This window comes from Stigmatopora nigra, chromosome 12 (assembly GCF_051989575.1).
Source record: "Stigmatopora nigra isolate UIUO_SnigA chromosome 12, RoL_Snig_1.1, whole genome shotgun sequence".
NCBI classification, from domain to species: Eukaryota; Metazoa; Chordata; class Actinopteri; order Syngnathiformes; family Syngnathidae; genus Stigmatopora; species Stigmatopora nigra.
Window position 1 is genome coordinate 2,907,746 of NC_135519.1, and position 20,749 is coordinate 2,928,494.

The 20,749-nt window shown below is 38.0% G+C and overlaps 2 protein-coding genes across 3 annotated transcripts; both read left to right on the forward strand.

Annotated features, from left to right (window-relative positions):
• Positions 1-33: 33 nt before the first annotated feature.
• On the forward strand, positions 34-8,069 carry pnpt1 (polyribonucleotide nucleotidyltransferase 1). Its single transcript, XM_077729088.1, has 28 exons — positions 34-279; positions 482-542; positions 840-914; positions 983-1,088; positions 1,165-1,214; positions 1,281-1,344; positions 1,432-1,479; positions 2,527-2,640; positions 2,717-2,903; positions 2,981-3,032; positions 3,740-3,797; positions 3,862-3,958; positions 4,026-4,128; positions 4,194-4,264; positions 4,330-4,366; positions 4,448-4,514; positions 4,573-4,662; positions 4,744-4,797; positions 5,529-5,638; positions 5,725-5,796; positions 6,292-6,355; positions 6,457-6,540; positions 6,785-6,868; positions 6,937-7,043; positions 7,144-7,199; positions 7,285-7,363; positions 7,546-7,590; positions 7,675-8,069. The coding sequence occupies exons 1-28, from the start codon at positions 161-163 to the stop codon at positions 7,819-7,821; spliced, it is 2,301 nt and encodes a 766-aa protein (XP_077585214.1). The 5' UTR covers positions 34-160; the 3' UTR covers positions 7,822-8,069.
• A 1,396-nt stretch (positions 8,070-9,465) lies between these two features.
• Positions 9,466-20,390, forward strand: ppp4r3b (protein phosphatase 4, regulatory subunit 3B). Of its 2 annotated transcripts, XM_077730417.1 has the most exons (16): positions 9,466-9,887; positions 10,360-10,415; positions 11,081-11,179; positions 13,005-13,628; positions 15,472-15,549; positions 15,636-15,752; positions 15,822-15,938; positions 17,114-17,245; positions 17,313-17,415; positions 17,478-17,519; positions 17,865-18,023; positions 18,094-18,263; positions 18,332-18,471; positions 18,858-19,012; positions 19,076-19,206; positions 19,418-20,390. In XM_077730417.1, exons 1-16 carry the CDS (start codon positions 9,746-9,748, stop codon positions 19,526-19,528), a joined length of 2,376 nt encoding a protein of 791 aa, XP_077586543.1. In that variant the 5' UTR covers positions 9,466-9,745; the 3' UTR covers positions 19,529-20,390. The 2 variants fall into 2 exon arrangements, with proteins under 2 accessions (XP_077586543.1, XP_077586542.1); XM_077730416.1 differs by having other exon boundaries at positions 18,858-19,206.
• The last annotated feature ends 359 nt before the right edge of the window (positions 20,391-20,749 follow it).

Sequence of the window (20,749 nt, forward strand, 5' to 3'; positions counted from 1 at the left end):
GCTGACGGACACGGAACGTGAATCTCCAATCAGAACCTTTCTTGTAGATGCGCTTCCGTTTCCCCTGTCATGGACGCGTCCTCGCGCAAATTTGCGGCGTGAAGTCGCCTTTCCTGACAAATTTATTTTGTTTTATTGGCTCTTTCTTCCAAATTAAGTTATGACGGATTTACTACGGTTTGGGCGTTCTTTAACTCGCTGTTGTGTACGTTTTTGTCACCAGAGCGTGTACAAAAACCACTGCAATGTACGAACTGTGGGAGTGGACCTCGGAGACAAGTGAGTACGCCGAGGTCGTAATGATAGTCGGACACGATTATTTTGTAGTGTAAGCGAGGTGAACTCTTCTGATTTGCTCAAAAAGTGATGTGTATCTGAACTGTTTTGTTATAATAATTTAAGGTTAATCCCATTTAGGAAGGAAACACCTGGACTGTTACTAAGCGTAACCTTTAATTTAAATGTTGGGTGTATTTTGCAGAAAGCTGGAAATCTCATCTGGCAGACTCGCAAAGTTTGCTGATGGTTCTGCTGTAGTGCAGGTAAATTCGCCATGAACATTGATTGAAAAGTATTTTTATTTATTTATTTTGCTGTACAGTAAACCCTCGAGTGGGGGACCTGGGTTCAAATCCAGTTGAAAATCCATGCTGAAACTTGCAAGCGGAAGCCACTGCCCTGTTAATAGGACTTGATTGAATACATAAAAAAATAGTTATAATAGGGGTGATCCTACTTCGCAGTTTTCTGCTTGTTGTGGCCATGTCTGTTCTACATTAACTGCAATATTCGAGGGATTACTATAATAAATCAAACTTTTTTTTAATCATTATTTTAAGCTGGGTGACACCTCTGTGATGGTGACCGCTGTGAGCAAAACCAAGCCATCTCCGTCTCATTTCATGCCTCTGGTGGTACGTTATTATTTTATATTATTGTTCTCCCTTGTTTGGTGCTTTAATTTGTGCTATTTGGTTGGCAGGTAGACTACAGGCAAAAGGCGGCAGCGGCCGGAAGAATCCCCACCAACTATTTAAGGCGAGAACTTGGTACCACAGACCACGAGATTCTAACCAGCAGACTCATAGGTAACCTCATCAAATTTAGAGTTGTTGTGTTACCCAACTCACCATTAACCGAATGTTTTTATTTTCTTGTGTCCAGACAGATCAATTCGGCCTCTCTTCCCGGCGGGTTATTTTTATGACACTCAGGTCGGTTCTAATTATTGCTCCCTCTGAAAATTGATAAATAAACATTATCTTGATATTTTTTTGTAGATTCTATGTAATTTGCTGGCCGTGGATAGCGTCAACGATCCAGATGTGCTGGCCATTAACGCCGGTAAGGCGGGAATATTCTATGAGATATTCCCACTTTAATTATAATATGAGTTAGGTAACTGTTTTTTTTTTTTTTTTGCTATTTAAGCTTCAGCCGCTCTCGCGCTCTCGGACATTCCTTGGAACGGACCTATAGGTGAGGAACATACTAATTCCACAGTAACTCTTTTAAGCATCTAAGAAGCAAGTGTCATTCTTTAATTCACCTTGCATACATTCACACATTCATTCCCTACCTACAAATACCATCAATAATTGAGTTAATTGTTTTTTTTTTATTGGTTAATTCTTGCCCAATGTAGCTGTTTTACTTTTTGTGTTTGCCGCCTCATATTTGATTAATTTTCATAAACGGGTTGTTTTATTTTTGCACCATATGCAGGGTTTCCCCAATGCCCTGTTGGGCCATCAGGCTTCTCTATTGTGAAGTCTGCCACAGTATATCACGTGCAACAGCTTCGTGTTTTTTTTCTGAAATAAAATGCATGTAAAATCCAGAAAGAGGAGATTATTTCCCCGTTTTTAACAAAATTTGTAAAAATTAAGACCGAGAATATTTTCTGATTGTACCTCCTTTTTAAATTAAAATTGTACATAAGGGACAAATACTAATTGAATCCAATGATTTTAATAGCATATTTATATTTATCCTAGTTTTCTATTAAAAGACAATTAGTAATTTTGAGATTTTTTTAACTAAATATTAAAATAAAAGCATATTTATGGGTTTTATTTAAATATTTTTTTTCTTATTAAAAATTGTAAATGAAAATAGAAAAACTAAGAATGTTTAAGTTTTTCCTATACATTAGAAAAGCCTAAATTTCAAAATGTACAGAATACCATTTTTTTTACAAATAAGCAAAAAACTAAAAGACTTTAAATAATTTTAACATCAACAATGTCACTAAACTGTTTATTATCCCATCATAGACTGCACGGGACACCCTATTCATTTTGACTAGGAGGGTCGAATAAATATTCTTTTGCCCCTCCTAGTTGAAATGGATTGGAAATGGATTGCGCTGTCAATGGCAGCCAAATAAGTTAAATATTTACTGAAATTGACCCAAATTATGGTTTTTGAAGAAAGCCCAAACTGCAACGTTGCTCACGGCAAAAATTAGTTTGACACCTCTGCTTTACGGTATGATCAATTTCCGTTTATATGAATTTATTTCAGGAGCGGTGCGTATAGGCTTGGTGGGTGGAGAGATGCTGGTCAACCCAACCAGAGCAGAGATGGCTTCCAGTACGCTCAACATGATTGTGGCCGGAGCCCCCAGCAGTCAAGTGGGTTAGTTGAAGTTGAGATTGAAAAAAAATTCCCCGAATTTCGGCTTCTTCTACATCCCTCGGTGTTTATATCCCAGTGATGATCGAGGCGTCGGCCGAGAACGTCCTGCAGCAGGACTTTTCTCACGCTATCAAGGTTGGCGTCAAGCACACCCAGCAAATCATCTTTGCCATCCAGCAGCTGGCGCGAGAGCTTAAAATCACCAAGCGTACGCCCCCTAAGATGTTCTCGCCCTCTGCGGACATTGTGGCGCACATGCGGCAGTGAGACACGCACACCTGTGTTTCAGATTATTCAAGTGTAAACAAGCTTAATTCATTGTTTCTATATGTGCACACAGATCGGCTTCAGAGAAGATCTATGCCGTTTTTACCGATTATACACATGATAAGGTAAATGTCAAAACTCAATGTGTTGTTTGCTGCCTTTAACTCGCCATTAGGTGAAACGTATGGAAGGCGGAGTTTATGTATACGATTCCATACTCGCTGTTTCTTTCTTTTGCTGTCTGTTTGTCCTAAAATTATTCAAAAAATTAGGAGTTTGGGGGGTTATCATCAAACTTGCAGGATATGTTGGTGATATGAAACTGAAGATGTGATTGGTTTTTGGTTTAATGTAGTCAAAAATCAGAGGTCGGGATTTTCGGGGTACCGACAATGGATTTTCCTATTTAACTCAAATTTAAATGGTATCCGATGGGAAAAGTAAAGAAGGGATTCAAGCTCACGTAGGTCAGAAATGTGACCATACAGTAATCCATCGAATATGGCGGTTAATGTAGAGCAGACATCAAGATAATCGAAAAATCGCAAAGTAGTGTCACATTTTTATAACACATTATTATAACATTTTTTTCACCCTTCAGTGCTGAGTCCTAGTAGCAAGAATGGGTTCCACTTACATTTTCAGCGAGGATTTTCACCTTTTTATTAACTTAAATTTTTTTTGTTTTTTATAATTGATAAGCGGGGAAAAAATCGCCCGGTAGTGAATTCGTGATAAGTGAAGACACAATAATCGAGGGATTGCTGTACTCTGAATTTGACTCTCAGGGCTCAACTCTTATTGTATATATGTCATCATATCACACGCACAGATTTCAAGAGACGAAGCCATCAACAAAATCCGCCTTGAAACCGAGGAATACGTCAAAGGTGATTGTTGTCGTCTGACTTGAAACACTGCCTTCGAAAGTTCTAATTGTAATTCTTCCTTTAGAGAAATTTCCCGAAGCTGAACCGTTTGAAATCATCGAGTCTTTTAACATTGTGAGTCGGGACATCTTTAGGAATTTAGTGCTCAATGAATACAGGAGGTATGTTCCTACAATTTTCCGCACGTCCAATGATGCAGGCATGTTTTTGACGAGGGCATTTGTTCAGGTGCGACGGCAGGGAGTTGTCTGCTTTAAGAGACATTTCTTGTGATGTGGACCTCTTTAAACCACTTCATGGATCCGCTTTGTTCCAGAGAGGACAAACCCAGGTATGACTTTTAGACAGCAAAAACATTGTTTTATCTCTTAAAATGTCCTAAAAAATGTGTTTTAGGTTTTGTGTAGCGTCACATTTGATTCACTGGAATCCAGTGTTAAAGCGGACATTGTCACTACAGCATTGAGGTAAGAATAGAATAACGAAAACGCCAATGAACGAAACTGTGGTAAATGAAATTCTCTATCCACAGTGGCATCAAGGACAAAAACTTTATGCTTCATTATGAGGTAAATAAAAATCAAATGGATAGGACAGCTGACACCGTCAATTGAATTTGATTGACTACTTATCTGGTTTCATTTCATCAGTTCCCGCCTTATGCCACTAACGAGGTCGGGAAGATGGGAGGTCTCAAAAGAAGAGAGCTAGGACATGGTAAGATTGGCCACCAATCAAACACGGGGCATGGTGAGAAAAACTTTTGTTTTTGTAGGAGCCCTAGCAGAGAAAGCGCTGCGACCAATCATCCCCAAGGACTTCCCTTTCACCATCAGGGTCACGGCTGAGGTGTTGGAGTCAAACGGTGAGGTGCTAAAGACGATTTTGTGGGGGTCCCACGTGGGTAACAGCCACTTACTTGACTGTTATCTCTCTCGTATTTAAGGGTCTTCATCCATGGCTTCCACATGTGGGGGAAGCTTGGCACTCATGGATGCAGGTTGGTGACATCATCATGAATGATTTCTTCTTTAAAATCTACCCACCTTCGTTGTTTACATTCTTTTTTTAACTCTGTTTCACTTAAGTATTTCTTGCTGCATTTTTCCTTTTGATGTTTTTTTTTCTCACTTCTTTCTTGGGTTTGGTCACTTGCTGTATTTTCTCGCATATAAGCCGTATTTGTAACAAAAAAGTAATGACTCAAGGGTGCCGCTTATATGCGCACAAGACTTGCTAAACTGTTTTACACCAGTAGATGCCTTAAAAGTAACATTTACTTTTTGTTGGTTATTTCCTGTTTTGCAGTAAGAAAACAACCATTGCTGGATGACTTAGTTCCTTGCTTTTGATTGATACAGTATCTCAGAAATTCCACATGATTTTTCTTAAGTAAAAAGTAACACATTTGTTCTCCCTATTAAGACCATAAATATGTTGGTGAAAATTGTGAATCAGTGGGTGTCTTATACACGAGAAATTGTCCTTGGAGAAAACCCACAGAAGCCTGGTGCGTACATGCAAAGGACACTGGGTATTGAACCCTCAAACTCAGAACTCTAAGGCAGGCTTGCTAACCACTCCATTACAGGGTTAAATATTGCTCCTTTAATAATTTATTTCTTTAACTACATCCTTATTCCTTTTATCCCATGTCTTGTCTTGTACTAGATCAAAACAGAAGTCCATCTATACTTATTGTTCTTATATTTTTGTTGCACATCATTTCAGGCGTCCCCATCTCCTCGGCTGTGGCTGGTGTGGCCGTGGGCCTCATCTCCAAATGCAACCCTGAAAAACCCTCAGAAATCCAAGACTATAGATTGCTCACTGACATTTTGGTAATGTGCATTTGTTATATGTTGTAAAAGTAGAACAACAGGATTGACATTTGACTAAATTGTCTCTTGACCAATGTTGTGTACAGGGAATAGAGGACTACCTTGGAGATATGGACTTCAAACTGGCAGGAACCAGCAAAGGCATCACTGCATTACAGGTCCACAGAATAGAAAATAATAAATCATTAAAAATGTATTCACTGGTCACTAGAGAGCAGTATCTACCTCAGAGTAAAATACAAGTCTAAAGAAGATCTTAAAAGTGGAAGTAATTTTAAATAGACACCATAAAATCACTGTCCCTACAATGCAGTTAATATCCTATTGCAACCCGTCTTAGAACCTATTAACCACAATAATCAATGTATTATTGTATTATTTGAATTAGTATCAAATTGCTTTTCAAATAGTTATTCTTTTATCAATCACCGGGAAACTTGGAAGCCATGTAGCATGGTTCAATATTCATCAATCTTGATTTTTTTTAATCAAGGCTTCTGTAATAACTGTTGTCTTATTGTTGCTGTAGTTTACGATTTAGCCAGTAGTAGGCATGCACACTTATTGTCACAGTTTTCACCCTGTAGTATATACAGTAGCACACTCCTGCTTGTTCGAATACAAACCCTATTTTTTTTCTGTTGACCTTCCAGGCCGATGTGAAGATTCCCGGTCTGCCTCTCAAGGTGGTCATGGAGGCCATCCAGCAGGCCACAGGTACTGCATTTTTTTTTTTGCATTTATTTGTCCTTTTTTTCTACATTATTTATTTCCATACATTTTTTTGCTGTTTTAATTTGGTAAACATTACATTTTAGTGGCAAAGAGGGAGATCTTGGGGATCATGAACAAAAGTCTGGCAAAACCCAGGTCGAGCAGAAAGTCAAATGGCCCAGTTGTCGGTAAGTTTTGGATCCCCCTTCAATGCTACTTAGGAATGGTTCTGCATAGACATTTTTCAGGTGATGAAACACTTTAATATGCAGATTACTGTCCAATTTGGAAAAAAATCATGATTGAAGCTTGTGGAACGAATTATGCTGATTTGATGTAAAATCTTCTTCCGAAAAATCCAAGTTAGGAAACAAATCCTGTAACCTATTATTTTTCTAAGTAGATGTACCACTGTATTTGTTTTTTCTTTAGAGGAGGTGCGCGTGCCTGCATCCAGGCGGGCTCTCTTCGTTGGACCAGGAGGCTACAACCTTCGCCGGTTACAAGCTCAAACAGGTAACACCGCTGAATTTCAGACGGGAAGCAGTACCGCAGAAGTTCAGGTAGATTTTTTCCATTTTAAGGCGTGACTATCAGTCAGATGGATGAGGAGACCTTTTCCATCTTTGCTCCCACGCCAGGAGCGCTGAGCGAGGCACAGCACTTCATCAGCGAGACCTGTAGAGATGATGTGTGTGACCTTTATATATATCTACGGTACATTATGTAAAGATAACCGAAATGGACACTAAAGGGACATTTTGGTGCTGTGGGGGGGATTTCTTTTGCAGCAAGAGCAAGAACTGGAATTTGGTGCCATTTACACAGCCACAATCACTGAAATATGGTTCGCTACAACAGTCATTTCTTTAAAATTCGGAAATATTTTATTTCCTGTCACACTGATACTTTTTTTTCATAATTTGCTACAGTGATATTGGCATCATGGTGAAGCTGTATCCTAACATGAGCCCCGCCCTTGTGCACGTCTCCCAGTTGGACCACAGACGGGTGAGTGTCGGAGTGCGAGCACGTGGGGGGGGGGCGTCTACCAGCCGTCCCACTTCAAATGGATAGAAAGTCTGCAATAGCTTAAAATCACAACAGAATAATGGAAAGAGATGCATAATTGGATGTGTATCAAGGTCACTGATTCAATTGATTTTTCCTTTTTTTTTGTCATCCCGAATTAGATCAAACATCCAAGTGATTTGTTTCAAGTGGGAGAACAGATTCAGGTATATTTTTTGTTTGTTTTGTTCTTTCTCCTCCGTAAAAAAAAAAAAAAATCATGTACAAAAGCAAACCTGTTCTTCCACTAGTTGAAATATTTTGGACGGGACCCCAAGGACGGTAGGATGCGCCTTTCCCGCAAAGTACTCCTGTCTCCTGCTGCTACCCTGGTCAAGAAGCTAAGTGAGAAGCAGAGTATCTCCATGGCAACAGCTGCAACCAATGGCGAACTGTGAACAAGTGCACCCTGTAAAAAGAAAAACATTCTAACTGGTGGACACGGCACTTGAAAGCACCAATGTGGAAATTGCTCTTTATTGCAGTAAATAAGAATCATGATGGACAAATCAACAACCATGTACTTACTCAAATCTGCCACACACAAAAATAGTGACAGTTTTTTAATGACGTGAATGAGCGTCCATCTCTTTGTGCCCCGCAATTGGCTGGCCACCGATTCAGGGTGTTGTCCCCCGGCCGGTACCTATAGTTAGCTGGGATAGGCAGCACCTCTCACATCCTTTGTGAGGATAGAGGTTAAGTAGTTTAATGAGAAATTGCACTGACGAGCAAATTTTCCTGTAAAAATAGAGAACTTGATGTTGATTTTTAAAAATGATTTCAGTTTTGTATTATTTTCCCCCACAGCTTGCCTCTTGAAAAAAAAAACTAATTACAGTAGTCACATTCTTATATAACTAATAGTAACAATAATGCCTGTTTCTTTCATATTTCATTGTATGTTAATATTTTAGTTGGGTTCCATTAAAAACAAGTACATATGTTTGATACAATACTTTGTCCCAAAGTGTGATACAAGTTCGGTAATGAGATGAGAGGAAAACAATGTCATCAATAATGAATTTCTCACTATAATATTTGTTATTCATAGATGTCACCCAAAAGTCAACAAAAAGTTTATTTTTGTGATGAGTTGACCAATCTGCTTCACATGCACTATGCACTGCAAGTTGGACTTTCAATTTTTTTTTTTAACGATGCAAAAAAAAAAGCAGATATTTGCGTTTTTCTAATCACAGTTTGATTTTTCCTTTATTGTTTAAATTTAACATCTGCATACACGTGTCAGTGTGTCATTCCCTACATGTTCTGAACCGCTTTATTCTCACTAGGATTGTGAGAGGGTCTTGGAGCCGTCTCACGTGCATACCTAGGGGAAATTTAGAGTCTCCAATCAGCCTACCAAACATGTTTTTGGAATGTAAGAGGAAACTTGAGTACCCAGAGAAAACCCACACAGGCCCAGCCAGGGAGAATGTGCAAACTACACAGGTGGACCACCCTGGATTTGAACCCAGGACCTCAGAGCTGTGAGGGCGACGTACTAACCACTCAAGCAGCCGGGCCACTCCGTGTGTGTGTGTCTTGTCCTTTAAATTAACCAGGGTTAAGAAAATCCAGTCTGTGATGTGAACTTCATGGTAATTGTTAGCGCAGAGCGCTCACGATACTAAATAAAGTTTAAAGGTTTATTGCCGCCCCCTAGTGGTTTGTTTTAAATCATAATCGTATATGTATCAATTTCTTGCTTCTGAAGAGATGAAATCCCTCTGGCAAAAATTCTTAGAAAGTCGTTCGTATCTCGAGGTCTCACAGTATATACACGTCACCGTATGTTTACTTTTGAGTAATTTTTCTAAAGATTTAAATGTTCTCATTTAATATTTTATAGAAAGGAAAGTGTGTTATTTTTTAATCATGTTTTGTTTGCGGATATTTTTCCGCTGCATTTCGTTGTGATTAACATTGAGCAAGAAAAAAAAACCAAAACAAAACAAAAAACACAAAATCAGATTACAAGATGGCGTCCCGTGGACGTTAGCAAGGAGGCCGCCTGAGTTAGGGTTAGGGTTACCCCCCTCCCCTCTCCGCCTCCTCCCCCTTCTTTAAACGAGGGGGGACTTACCTTTCGAGTTGTGTGCCGTGGCCGGGCCCATGCTGAGGAGCTAGTCTACGTTGCCGACGCCGCTTCATTTCGCCTCCGCTATCGGCTCCGACGTCCCGTGTAACATGTGGGCGCCAGCAAAGTTGTCTGGCTAGGCAGGAAACGCCGAGGCGCCTTGCTTCGCTTGTTAGCATCCAGCTAGCCTAACCTGCTAGCACCCGATCCCCGACCCCGTCGCCTTCCCCCTGTTCACAATGTCGGACACTCGGCGGCGAGTGAAAGTTTATACGCTAAACGAAGACCGCCAGTGGGACGACCGGGGCACCGGGCACGTTTCATCAACATTTGTGGAACGGCTGAAGGGAATATCGTTATTAGTTCGGGCCGAATCCGACGGTGAGTCCCCCTTCTCGCTTTAGCATAGCTAAGCTAACGCGTAGCCTCCGTACTTACTAATTTGCACAGCTTTGTGTTCGCGTTAGCCTCTTTTATTTAATTGAATTAGGACACGTGAAGCTTTCCGTGGTTATGATGTTTATTATGGAAACTATTATTGTTGTAATTACACTCGGAACAAATTGTGCTGGCTAGCTATTTAATTTAGCATTTTATGTGATCTCGTGGGGAGAATCGGGATAATTTTCGGAAAAAAAAATTAAACCGGTGTTATTTCTACACCCTGATTAACATAGCAATAGTACGCAATCCTGTTTGTATTTGTACAAGCGTGTGATGAGTCAGACATCCACTCGCCTTTTGTCCCAAAACTCACATTGTCTTCTGCTTAGAAGTCCCCCAGCTACCCCCAAACTGTGTTTCTATCATGCCAATCACATTATATAACAGTGTATTGTACATGTTGTTTTAGGGTCACTACTTTTGGAGTCGAAGATAAGCCCCAATACTGCATATCAGAAACAACAGGTAAGCTTGACAGACACAAGCTTTTGTATGACTAAATTCATTTCTCGTGACAGTTATTTGCATTAATAGCAAAGTACTAGTGACTCCAATGTCTGCACACTCCTTTGAACATTTCATATTTAACATTTACATGGAAAATATGTATAAGACTTCATAGGGATAAAAAATAATATTTATTTTTTGGGTAATTTAACAAACTAAGCCCCGATGTGAAACAAATGAGAACATCACATTTGGGATCATGCAGGTCACAATATTAAAATTTGGTAACGTGTGGGTGCCATGTCTAAATTATAATAGATTATATTATTCATGTAATAATATTTACAAATGCATCAAATCACACATACATCAAATTGTGTTTATAAACTAAAATATTGTTAAAAATTTAAAAATATATAAAGAATTGAGGTGGTTATAGTCACCATTAACATCCTAATGTGTATTTATTTTCTTTAATTTTGTGGTGCAACGCATTGTTGGCCATTGACAATGATTAATGTCCAATTTATTGTTGTTATTACGATCATTCAACTTTCATCCTTTCCCTGTAAAAATGAATTGGACATCTAGCACTATCAATGGGCAGCCAGTGAGTCAAATGTATGCCCTACCAAATAGTTTTAAACCTAATGACATGTTTGTTCCCCTGTTTTTCCACACAGGACACGCTGATTGTCTGGTCGGAGGCGGACAATTATGATCTTGCTTTGAGTTTCCAGGAGAAAGCAGGCTGTGATGAGATCTGGGAAAAGATTTGCCAGGTGAACTGCAGTTGAACAAAATGTTTTTTTGGGTTAAAAGAAGCTCAAATATCATTAGACTAGTCAGCATGAGAGGGAAGAAACAAAAATGTCCCTGGGGACTTCCCTTTCATATTACATTGTACACATTCAGCGGTGGATGCATAACCACTATATACGCCACCTTTTTCATTAACATTTATTAATTTATATATTTTTCTATTAATTTCAATATGAAATAATTTATATGTGAAATCGTATAGTGATTGCTTGTAAAATGTGATATATTATAAAATAAAATGTAAATATATAATTTATTGTGTGTGTGTATACATGTGTGTGTATGTATGTATGTGTGTGTATATGTGTGTGTGTGTATGTGTATATATATATATATATATATATATATATATATATATATATATATATATATATATATATATATATATATATATATATATATATATATATATATATATATATACATATATATATATATATATATATATATATATATATATATATATATATATATGTATATGTATATATATATATATATATATATATATATATATATATATATATATATATATATATATGTATGTGTGTGTATGTGTGTGTATGTATGTATATATGTATGTATATATGTATGTATATATGTATATATATATGTATATATATATGTATATATATATGTATATATATATGTATATATATATGTATATATGTATATATATATATGTATATATGTATATATATATGTATATATATATGTATATATGTATATATATATGTATATATGTATATATATATGTATATATGTATATATATATATGTATATATGTATATATATATGTATATATGTATATATATATGTATATATGTATATATATATGTATATATGTATAAATGTATATATATATGTATATGTATATATATATGTATATATATATGTATATGTATATATGTATGTATATTTATGTATGTGTATATATATATATATATATATATATATATATATATATGTATGTATATATGTATATATGTATGTATATATGTATGTATATATGTATATATATGTATATATGTATATATATATGTATATACATATATATATGTATATATATATGTATATGTATATATGTATGTATATATGTGTGTATATATATATATATGTATGTGTATATATATATATGTATGTGTATATATATATATATGTATGTGTATATATATATGTATGTGTATATATATATATATGTATGTGTATACATATATGTATATATATATGCGTGTATATGTATGTATGTGTGACGTATGGAGATGTTTTTGCACCGATGAATCGTAATATAACATAAACAAATTTAAATGACCTTGGATTACAATGCAGATACAAATAAAAAATACAACGCTCCGCCCAGTGCTCGCAGAAAAATTACAAAAAGTTGCGACCAGAGATATTAGAGGAGGGATTGTGGGGGAGAAAGCCAGTGCCCCTGATGTTCTTATGAGTAGCCAATGAGAGGTAACATACTATACTCCTCGTATTAGCGATCGCTCCGGCATTCACGCTGAGTGACGGGAAAAAATGCAACGCTCCACCCACTGCTCGTAGATATCTGTTATACACGAAAGAGATGTGGCAAAAAGACAGCGAACTACAATGATAAACAGCCTCATGTCTTGGCCACCTGGCTTTCTCCTATCTCAATTTTTTTCTCGTATCTAGAGATAATTATTTGGTAGAAGTTTTACTCGTATGTCGAGGTGCTAAAGAGTTATCCCAGTGGGAATTCTATTTGGCCTCTGTTGGAAATAAGCTTTACACTGCCACTCTTTGGTCCTTCAGGTGCAAGGGAAGGACCCTGCACTGGACGTCACCCAGGACACGATTGATGAATCGGAGGAGGAGCGATTCGAAGAAATCCCCGAGACCACCCTCTTGGTGGAGCTCCCTCCCTGTGAGCTCAGCCACCTAGAGGAGATTGCTGACCTAGTGACGTCTGTACTGTCGTCACCCTTTCGACGGGAAAAGCTTGCCTTGGCCCTCATGAGCGAGGCCTACCTCAAGAAGCTGCTGGGCCTCTTTAGGGTATGCGAGGACCTTGACAACCGGGAAGGTCTGCACCACCTGTACGAGATCGTCCGCGGCGTCCTCTTCCTTAACAAGGCCGCCCTCTTCGACGTGATGTTCTCTGACGACTGCATCATGGACGTTGTGGGCTGCCTAGAGTACGACCCGGCGCTGGTGCAACCCAAGCGCCACCGCGAGTTCTTGACCAAGACGGCAAAGTTCAAGGAGGTGATTCCAATCACAGACTCTGAGCTCAGGCAGAAGATCCACCAAACGTACCGTGTTCAGTACATCCAGGACATCATCCTTCCTACGCCATCTGTCTTCGAGGAAAACTTCCTCTCCACGCTTAACTCCTTCATCTTTTTCAACAAAGTGGAGATAGTTAGTATGTTGCAGGTAGGAACTAAGTAATTGTATTTAATTGTAAGTATTGTTTAAAATTTCATCAAAATAATGTCCATGTTGCAATGATAAACCCGAAGGGTGTTTTTTTTTAGGTTGGCTGTGATATTTAAAATGGAATTGGCATTAAATTCTGTTCTAAACAGGCTCAAATTTCACTAAAGCCTCTGGGAATCCTGATTTAGCTTTTGAGATTTTGTGCATATGAAATATAAACCGGCCAAGAATTGGTTATATAAATGGTGATTAAAAACTCAATGCAGAACTGTGTAAGTGACACATTTTAATAACTTATCAAACGTAAAACATAGTGACGAATTAACAGTTTAAGTTGAGGGATCTATTAAGAGAAACATGTTGATTTTCATGGTATTATTAAATCTTAATATTTGGAAGGGTGACAAAAAAAGATCGGTGAAGGATTTGGTACAATTAAAAAAAAAGCTTTTTAAAATTTTTAAGTTATCATTAGAGGTTTCTAAATATGGGTTTTTTCAAGGTTGATGTCAATATAAAAGCAAAACGTCTACCTATTGCTGATGTGCGAGTCTATATCTGATATTTTGTTAGTTGATTATGAAAGGCAATTGGAGCTCTATAAAATTATATATTCAAAATTCAACAAACCAACAGAAATATTGACCCATACACAGCCAACTGAAACAAAAGCAACATAATGGTAATAAGAGAAGTAAAGAAAATTTACGACCACATACAACCTACAAAGTCAATATATTAAACTGACAAAGCGTTTCAGGTGCAGGAACTGGTTTTGAACGATTATAGTCCTTTTTAACTTAAGCTCACAAAAGTATTCAACATGTTTGTGATCATTTTTTAATTGTCCATTTATTTCTTTTGACAAGATACAGAAAACACACTCAACAGTTGACTTCCAAAAACTAGTTATTAGGAAATCAACAGAGTAGCCATTGCTCACTGTTTAACATAATATTTATAAGTGAACATTTGCAGATTATAATACTGAGTCACATTCACTGTTGGTCTATATTAGCATAGCACTAGGGGTTAGCATCTATATAGCATAATCAATCTAGTTTTAGGTAGAGAACCTTAATTACATTATTTCACGATGGCAACAGAAACATTTGATAATTTACATCACAATAAGAGAAACAGAAAATACATTCTACATAAGACTTGTGCACTCACTACATATCACAAGATCTACAGACTAGTAAATGCTAGCTGTTGGTAGTAGATAAGACCAACAGTGGCCCACAATGTTTTATGCGAGTACAAATTTTAAGTTTACCAGTGTTTTGAAATAACGATTGTTATTTCAAGCCATCTACGTATTTTTATATGCTCAAACATAGTCTTCAAAAGACTGTTAATGAAGAAGTATATTATGGTCCTAAAAATAAATAAGATAATGCAATCCAGCACACTGGCAAGGCCTAGGATTCGTTTGTTCACACATTTCTCATAAGATGTCGCCATTGCTTTTCATATCACAAAACCTGGTTAAAATTCAATTCAAATGTAGACATTTTATACCATTTTGTAGCACAGTATTAGCTTGGGGCGCACCAGGCTTGTAGCGTGCTTGTGGAGGCTTTGTTGTATATTGAACGTCCTTTTACGTAACAAGGTTTCTACATAAGATGGTTTTTGTCCATCATGTGAAAATATACTGCCAAACTCAATTACTGTTGCACTTGGTGTTTCATTGGATTGTTTTTCCATACACATTTTTTACTGTGATTCGTACTGATTGTATACTTTGCGATTAATGGAATGTGTTTGTGTTTGAAATATTCTGTTTGCTGTAACTTGCACTATTGTAGTTAACAGCATTGTCTTTCTGATGCAGGAGGACGAAAAGTTCCTTACTGAGGTTTTTGCGCAGCTCACAGACGAAAGCACAGACGATGGAAAAAGAAGAGAACTTGTGAGTCCAGTGGAGCACTAATTCTTTGACCTTGGGGTTTTAAAACCACAAAAAAAAACAAGTGCCTCGATTCTCTTATTTTGTAGGTAAACTTTGTCAAGGAATTCTGCGCTTTCTCACAAACGTTGCAGCCTCAAAACAGGGACGCCTTCTTCAAGACGTTGGCCAATCTAGGGATCTTACCTGCGCTGGAAATAGTCATGGTAAGTGAGGTCCTCTATTAATAACAAAATAGTGTGGACAAATTCAGATTATTCTTCCCCAATACGTAGGGAATGGATGACCTGCAGGTGAGGGCAGCAGCCACAGACATTTTCTCCTACTTGGTGGAATTCAGCCCCTCCATGGTCCGAGAGTTTGTCATGCAGGAATTGCAACAGAACGATGATGTAAGTGCGACACAACAATACAGAATTATACCTCACCACTTTGCGGACCGACTATTGCAAAGTTACCACTTGAATCCGCCAAATGTACCATATTTTCTTACATGTAAGCCGTAATTGGAACAAAAAAAAAAGGATGACTGAACCAAGGGTACGGCTTATATGCGCACAAGACTTACAGCGTTGCTATATTCTGTTTTTACATGTCGGCAATTTAACATTTACTATTTGTTGGTTATTTTCTGTTTTGCAGTAAGAAAACAACTATTACTGGATGAATTTAGCTTCCGGCTTATATGCGAGAAATTGTGAAATTCAACAATTTTAAGGCAGTTTTAAGGGTGCGGCTTATACGCGGGTTGTCTTATATGCTAGAAAATACGATATATGAAAAGGTTATAGTGTAGGAACGATCATACAAACATGAAATGTGGAGTAAACTGGCAAGTCACAATGGAGTCTCTTTCATTGGCTTTTGGGTGTTAAATAATAGAACAGCGAGGGTTTTAAAAGTCCAAATAACATTAAATTGACACCATATAAACAAATGCCCTATATCACGGTTAATCACCTATTGCGACAGGTCTAGGAATTCATTAACTGTTATAAACGAGGTACTAAAAGTTCGATTATAAAAATGACGTCCATTCTACCACCTTTCAAATTCTAATCAAGTATGAAATTATCCTGAATTGTGGGTTGTTTTCATTTTTTTCCTTTTGCGTTCAAAATCCATTCATTTTCCATGTGATTGTCCCACATTAACCAGCAGATAGCAGCATTTATATGTTACACGCACGGTTTGGACAAATGTAGCGTGAGGATCTCAACATATCTGTCCATCCATTCATAACGATTATGGATGATATAAACCCAGTTTGAGTCCGTGTTAGAGGGATCTCCAATTAAATAATAAATTTAAGTCTACAGTTAAACAAAAAATAAGCAGAGAAATGTAGAAACATATTTCTGATGTTGTGAACAAAAAGTGATGAGTTTATTTAGAAGTTAGTTAAACTGTCCTAAAATGACGGCCAATTAGAAATTTAACATTGATAACTTAATCACTGATTCTAAGATAAAGAAAACAATCAATTGCAAATTGAACTTTTGGAGTAAAATGTTTCACAGACTTTCTCTTTTACTCATATTTACATTTGTATTATGTCTCTTTCCAGGATGTGCTGCTCATCAATGTGGTGATCAAACAGATGATTTGTGACTCTGACCCCGAGTTGGGCGGCGCAGTCCAGTTGATGGGGCTCCTCAGGACGCTGATCGACCCGGAGAACATGCTGGCCCCCAACAATGTAGAGCAATGTAGTTTTAAATGTTTTGTGTTTTGAAATGTGACTTGATTCCCTCTTTTCCTAACAGAAAACGGAGAAAACAGAATTCCTAAGTTTTTTCTACAAGTACTGTATGCACGTTTTAACCGCACCTCTGCTGGCAAACACGGCGCACGACAAAAACTCAAAAGGTGAGTAAGCTGCAGACAATGCGTATAAAACAAAAGTTCTGACTGGACATTCTCTACCAAAGATTTAGAAGAAGGATCAACCAAGATCAGCCCTGTTTGTCCCGGTAAGGACAGTCTGCAAAATGATTACAGTAATCCCTCAGTTATCGCAAATTCACTACTTTGCGATTTTTTTTTTATCTTCCTGCTTTCAATTTTATTTAATTTTTTCAATTATTATCTTTTAAATTTTATAATGTGACATCTGCTGAAACTCACAAGGGGAAGCTGAAGAATCCTTTTTTTTTCAATAGGGTTGAATCTACTTTGCTATTTTTCCATTATCGTGGCTATGTCTGGTCTACATTAACTGCGATATTTGAGTGATTACTGTATTAGATCCTTTAAAAATCTTTTTTTTTTTTTGGCAGGATAATGGTTGTTGTTTTTTTTTTTATGTGCACATTTAGATAATTTCCAGACAGCCCAACTTTTGGCTCTGATCCTGGAACTTCTTACCTTCTGCGTTGAGCACCATACATATCATATCAAGACCTACATTATGAACAAAGACCTGCTGCGGAGGGTGCTGGTACTCATGAACTCCAAGCACACTTTCCTCGCTCTCTGTAAGCAAGCATGCACGCACACAAATACTGCAAGACTGGTACTCATATTTTTTTGTGCACTTTTCCCAAGGCGCGCTGCGTTTTATGCGGCGGATTATCGGGTTGAAAGACGAGTATTACAACCGCTACATCATCAAAGGGAACCTGTTTGAGCCCGTCATCAACGCGCTGTTGGACAACGGCACGCGTTACAATCTTCTCAACTCTGCTATCATAGAGCTTTTTGAGTTCATCAAAGTGGTGTGTGTCGGTTTAAATGGGGGAAATGTGTGTTTTTGGAGCGTTAACATAATTTATTGCATTTGTAGGAGGATGTAAAGTCTCTCATCGCGCACATTGTGGATAACTTCTATAAAGCGCTCGAGCCCATTGAGTACGTACAGACGTTCAAAGGGCTAAAGGGACGATATGAACAAGAAAAAGACAGGCAGAGTCAAAAACTCACAAGGTTGGTATATAAATCGTTTTTTCAGCTGTTTAATATGAATGCATTGAAGTTTTTTTTCATATGCAGTAATCCCTCGATTATCACAAATTCACTATGCGATTTTCCCGCTATTATTTAAAAATGTATTAATGTATTTAAAGTTCATAAAAGGATGTTTCCTTCAGAATTGTATTCTGCCTTGGATGATTCATAAGTTCTCTATTTTAATAATTAGTCTGCTCAAATCATGAGTTACAGAAATCAAATGTCGATTGGATGAAAATTAATGCAGACAGATTCAAAATCAGTGAACAATGTTGTATCAAATCTGTTTGGAAGAAATTTAGAAGAGAAGCAGTTGATCATTTAAAAAATGTCTGGCAACCTAATTTGAATGCCTTTTGCAGATACCGGCGAGATGCTCGCTCGCTGGATGAGGACGAAGAACTCTGGTTCAACGAGGATGAAGATGACGACGAGGCGGAGGCTGAAGCGGTGGAGAAGAGCCGCGTGGAAGATGACTATTCTGACGGATATGGCAAGTACATGGAAGCCAAAAAAGGTAAACAGCCTTTCGAGTTTGTTTGGATTCCAATTGCTGTAACTCAAGCCATTCTCGTCTCAGCTGGCGCAGCTAATGGCGCTAACAACGGCAAAGCCCCGGTGATGGCTCCCAGCTCGCCCCCCGCCACGCCCAACAACAGCTCTTCGTCTTCCATCAAGACGGTCGCACTTCCCGCCACGCCAGTCGTCAAGGTATTAATACAAACTGCATATGATGTTTTAGTATCATTGGATTATACGTCTATTGCCATTAATGGTAGCCTTGGACTTAAGATGGAATATGAGCGTATTTTAAATGACATATTGATGAACCTAAACATATCATTACTTATGCTCCCTATTGACCAGGTAGTCACATACTTGTTAATTACTGACCAAGCTAGTGATATGTCTTGTCTCTCAGACCGCTCTGGTCGGTTTGGTGGACTACCCTGACGATGAGGATGAAGAGGAGGAAGACGAGGAGGAGGAAGAGGAGCAATCCCCCAGGAAGCGTCCACGTCTTAGCTCTTAACGTCCTGCGAGTCTAGCCACAATCCCCTCTCATCTGCACCCTCACTAACCCTGTCCTCCTCCCCTTCTTCCTCCTCATTCTCATCATCATCATGATCAAAGTGCCAAGGCCCTTCCTTGTCTCGGCAGCAACGCAGGCCACCCTAAGGGTTCACAAAATGGAGGCCGGCGGCGAATGAACTGTGCCACAGGCCAGTCAGGCTAGCAGGACTAGCCCCCCCCCCCAGACCTCCTCATAGTTGTTAGGACGCTTGACTGGCCGCCAGTTCGTGGAAACGGGGGGCAGACGACGAGGGATTTAAATGTAATTCATAATGTTCTGTACAGAATGACCCCTCCCCTCCCACACAAACACACACACACACACGCTGACACCCTCCTGTTTTTCCTTCGTACCCTCCCACTCGAAATGGATTGGACGTCTATTGCAATCAATGGCGGCGAATGAGTTAATGACCCTCCCACCTCCTATTTTTTTTTTAAACAACGACAATGGACAATGACACCCAACTTGTGCTTTGTGTTGTATTATTATTTTTTTTTTTTTAGCAACAGTGGTGTCATGGTCCAGTCTTGTTCATTTGATTCAACCTAACCTTACAAAATGCTGGTTTAAAGGAGAAGAAACGTACAGAAGAGGAAAAAAAAATATCACATTAAAACTGCATTTCTTGTTCTACTGCGGCCAATGTTTGGGAACGCGTTTGAGTTTTGTATTTTTAAGGAGCTAACACTGCTAAATCAGTTTTATTGTTGAAAGGAAAATAATTTCAAAGCAACTGTTGATTCCTTTGACCGCTCTGTAGCTTGAAAAGAATTTTAATTTCATTTGATACACATTTTCTATAAATGTCACCATTGAATGGCTTCTTTATTTATGCCTTTTGAAATTGTTGCGCTTTTCCCCCCAGCACACAAGGGAAGCTCAAAAAACAAATGGATAATAGATAGAAAAACACCTAGCACACCTAAATTGTTTTCCCCCCATTAGGAAAGAATAAAAGTAAGTTGAATAAAGTGAATACGTCGTTCTAGGCTCATAGTTTGTCACAGGTCAACAACTACAAATAGTAGCATTTTATAATTTGCAATATTACATCCGTAGAGACCACTGTAAACTACCCTAAATTCATGCAAAGATAAAATAAGTTAATATTTGTTAAAACTAACTCAAACTGTGTGCAGGTGGCCTGGCAGCTGAGGGGTTAGCGCACTGCCCTAA

Excerpts from the sequence above, each read along its gene's own strand:
- pnpt1 (XM_077729088.1), top strand. The coding sequence starts at position 161 with ATGACGGATTTACTACGGTTTGGGCGTTCTTTAACTCGCTGTTGTGTA. Across the intron at positions 4,663-4,743 it reads TGAGGTGTTGGAGTCAAACG|GGTCTTCATCCATGGCTTCC; the intron begins GTGAGGTGCTAA and ends CTCGTATTTAAG. Across the intron at positions 6,541-6,784 it reads GTCAAATGGCCCAGTTGTCG|AGGAGGTGCGCGTGCCTGCA; the intron begins GTAAGTTTTGGA and ends TTTTTTCTTTAG.
- ppp4r3b (XM_077730416.1), top strand. The coding sequence starts at position 9,746 with ATGTCGGACACTCGGCGGCGAGTGAAAGTTTATACGCTAAACGAAGAC. Across the intron at positions 17,416-17,477 it reads GCACGACAAAAACTCAAAAG|ATTTAGAAGAAGGATCAACC; the intron begins GTGAGTAAGCTG and ends TCTCTACCAAAG. Across the intron at positions 18,472-18,857 it reads CAGAGTCAAAAACTCACAAG|ATACCGGCGAGATGCTCGCT; the intron begins GTTGGTATATAA and ends TGCCTTTTGCAG.